The following is a 3,598-nucleotide window of genomic DNA, read 5'->3' as shown; positions in this document are numbered from 1 at the left end:
CAACAGGAACAGCAAAACGATTCCCCGAGGCTGGCCTTGACACATTTGGTCACTACCGTCAAAAGGCACCGCATGATACTGTTTCATGCCCGCGTCAGCTCAGACAAACAACTGATATCCTGTCTGTGATCGCTATTTCCATGGAACTGCACTGAGCTACCGCTTTCCGAACCGTGCTTCAAAAGAGTAAAAGCAACCGAAGCGATTGGGGACTGGAGAAATATGCACTGCCGTACAGACACACACTTTTGTAACTATTATTAGAAGTGAAACGATGGGGTGCAGGACGTCGGGCAGGACGTCGGGCAGGACGTCGCCAGCAGTCCCTCTCTACGGGGGAAGAGGTGGCCGAAATGGAAAAGAGGATAAGTGTCCCCACAAACAAATGCTGAACGGAACCACCCCGCAGCGCAGGTGCGGACGCCTTCATATGACTCTGCTCGATTCCCGAAGGCGGCAAGAGAAACGCTTCGAAATGGGCATACTTGATAAGATCGGCCCGCAAAGTTAGCAGGCGGGCCGTAGTTCAGCCTTGCCACTCAGCAGCCGGTGGAGCCGACGAGGGAACGCCGAGGCAACACCATCCCATACGCCACTTAGTAATGACATGCGCCAACTTGGTGACCGATCCCTCCGTAGCGCCAGAACAATCGGAGTCCAGAGGCACTCAATTATTCGAAGAACAACGGGTGGAACATCCCTGGGATGTGGGGTCCGCACATTGTTTGTTCCACGGGCGGAAAGGGCTGGTGTGGCGTCAACTTTCGCGTGCTGACGAAGCGCCGTAGTCAAAAACTCTTTCTGACTGAAAGAAATGGCTCAGTGGGTCTCGCGGAGGAAAATGCAGTCAAATTCGGATTTTCTTGGATGAAAATGCGGCCAAAGAAAGACCCCGTCACTAACGGTAAAGCAATGCAATCCAAATGCGGATTGACCCAGCCAAAAGACAACATAGGAGTAGATAAGCCACAAACAACGAAACATACAGCTCCCGCACAGTGGCACACAAGGGTCCTTTCGACGCAAGCGTAGGTGCATAACCAAGCCTAGCGCAGGGTGTGCATTGTGGGTTCGTGGCTGGGTCAAGAGGGGGCTAACACTCCTTGCCAAAGGCCAGCAACGTGGAGACCAGCCACAAACTAACCGCGGCAGAAGCATTCATAGTTATCCTTTCTCGGAGGAAATAGTACTGAGAACTAGGGGGATGCTCAAAGTGTCGGTACGAGTGCGTGTCCATTTGCAGACAAACAGGGCGCGTTGACAAAGTGATAAATCAGAAAATTATCGCCTTTGGGATCTGCGGCAGAGACGTTGTGCCTGTGTTCCGCGACCACCGGGTGTGCGGAGGGATCCTGCTACGTAAGAGGCCTTTCTACAAGTCGAAGAGTCAAACACCAAAAACGAACGCAAAAGGAACGAAATCAGTCCGGAAAACATAGCTGACACGTGTGCCACTTGGCGGCGCGGCTGGTATCGGCTGATCTTCGCACCTAATACCCTCTGGGGTGTGGGAAGGTGGTGAACGTTGAATTGGTTGAAAGACCACCCCACTCTTAACAGGAGGGCAACGGCATAGTTCAGTAAGCGTTCCAAGTGCCTGCACGAGGGAGAGGGGTGGGGGGCGGAGTGCGGGCTGCCGACCTCCTTCCACTTGTTGGTGCTTGATCCCCGAGAGGGGGGAAAGGGGCCTGCCAGTGCACTTCCACTTAGCACGGCGCTGCGAAGGTTCCAGAGTGGCGAGGGGCTGCGGGGTAGCGCCAAAGATTCTCTTGCCGACTGCGCCGCGCGGCGTACGTCGTTTCGCCCTTTGATGTCGAAGCATGTAGGGTACCATTTTTCTGAGCCGGAGCGGAAGTTGAAAGGTTGCGATGTTGTGGATAATGTTGTTTGCTTTCTCCATCTGTCTGCTAGGAGCGTGCTATTTCATTTCCAGCAAAGATTGCTACCTAGTTACTTTCATTACAGCACCCAGTCAGGCTGGCTAGGTGCATTTTTCAGCAAGCCTTAAAGTCGTGTCACTATGTGGCTGGTGATATGGGGACATTTATGCGCTGGTACCACCGGTATGCGCGGTATCTTTCCTGTAGTCTAGGAGGAGGCGGTTTCAAAGATTGTGTGGTGTTGAGTCAGCGCCCTCGAGTGCACCGCGAGTGGCGAGCTGTACCTCAGGGCTTATTCCCCTTTCTCTCATTGGCGTTGTGTCACGTAGTGATTTCCCGTTTACCTCACTGGCTGAGGTGTGTGTATGTGTGCGCCCACCCCCTTAAGCGTAACGGTTTGTGGTTAGTTGGCGGCAGAGAACGCCATCACCTTGCGTTTATCGTCATTTCCCTATTTAGCTGATACGTCGTGAGTGCGTTACCGCTCTCATATACTGGTTTCTTCCAACTGTTTATTGTTTTCAACACAATGACGAAACCACTTTACACAAGGCGTCACTAACAGTTGGTTTTATCGTTGCTCTGCCCCTCGACAAATGTTCCGGGTGGGATACGTGGGTTTCTTCATATGAATGTGTTTTGCTATTCTTCGTTTGTGACAACGGTGCTGATCGTTGCTCGTGGTGGGGTTTTCGTTAACCCATTTGTCGATACCATCAACGCAGCCGTCTCGATACGCAGTTAAGTAACGGAGTCACTGCGTTTCCTCTCCTATTTTTTGAGAATTGGCTGTATATATTTTAGTTGGAGAAGGCCTTGGAAGGGCTGCATTAATATAAGCTGGAACCATTTAATATTACCAGTTTTTTTTATCCTACCGAAAAAAACTATCGGTCGGTGTAAGGAAATTTGCATCGTTTTCTCGTCAACGCATTGCTCTGGCTTCTTGCTGTCTGACGGGAGACTGGCTTTGCTGTAGAAGCTAGCTCTGTTTTAGAGTAAACACTGGAATATTGAGCTACCGAAGTGCGCACGGAGTGAATTAAGATTCTAAAATGTCGCGGCATAGGGGCACACTTTGGTGCGCAGCATATGACTACCCTTGTGTGAGGTGTTGTGTCAGCAAATGTCTATGCTGGTTTGCCGTATTTTCGGAAGCATATTACCGGTAAAGCCATGTTCCCCTATTCATTTGGGAGAAAGAGTCATTTCCTTCCTTTTGGGGGTGTGCAACTATAGTGGCGTGCTGCGTTATCGTTTTTGGGGTTGTAGGGGAAGACGCCGAATTCTTTGTTACGGATCCGCTAAAGGGTTTCAGTGGAATTGCAATCTCCTTCTGAGCCCGGTAATGAAGTATTTCTGTGCTTTCTGAAGGTAACGCATTATTATTCTACTGTTAAGATATTTGCTACGCGAGTGCTTATGAAGGAACTGCTAAAGGGGAAGAGCCTCGCCACAAAATCCGTTCACTCGATACAGGCAGCCTTTAGAACAAAATTTCGAAAAGGGCATCTTTTATTTTAAATCGGCGATTTTGTTTTTGTTTTCCAGAATCCACTTAGAGGTTCTGGTGGTCATCGGTTTCGCGGAGTATTTTTGACCGTTGCTGTGACATGACCGCTTCTACATAAAGTCAAAACAACAGCATTGCCAAATTTCGATCGTGTAAAGCTATTTACGCATCTTACATACTGAGTACATGCCGTGGTTTGGCTCCG

General features: G+C 50.0%; 1 protein-coding gene across 1 annotated transcript; it reads right to left on the bottom strand.

Moving 5' to 3' along the window:
• Positions 1-1,387: 1,387 nt before the first annotated feature.
• On the bottom strand, positions 1,388-1,900 carry TEOVI_000616000 (uncharacterized protein; the record flags this gene model as incomplete). The annotated part of the gene is made up of 1 exon (XM_067223772.1): positions 1,388-1,900. One exon carries the CDS (start codon positions 1,898-1,900, stop codon positions 1,388-1,390), a length of 513 nt encoding a protein of 170 aa, XP_067079873.1.
• Positions 1,901-3,598: the final 1,698 nt, after the last annotated feature.

Source organism: Trypanosoma equiperdum, assembly GCF_001457755.1.
Source record: "Trypanosoma equiperdum strain OVI genome assembly, contig: ctg_1967, whole genome shotgun sequence".
In the NCBI taxonomy this organism is placed as follows: Eukaryota; Euglenozoa; class Kinetoplastea; order Trypanosomatida; family Trypanosomatidae; genus Trypanosoma; species Trypanosoma equiperdum.
Note: the sequence above shows the minus strand (reverse complement) of the source record. Positions and strands in the feature narration are given on the sequence as shown.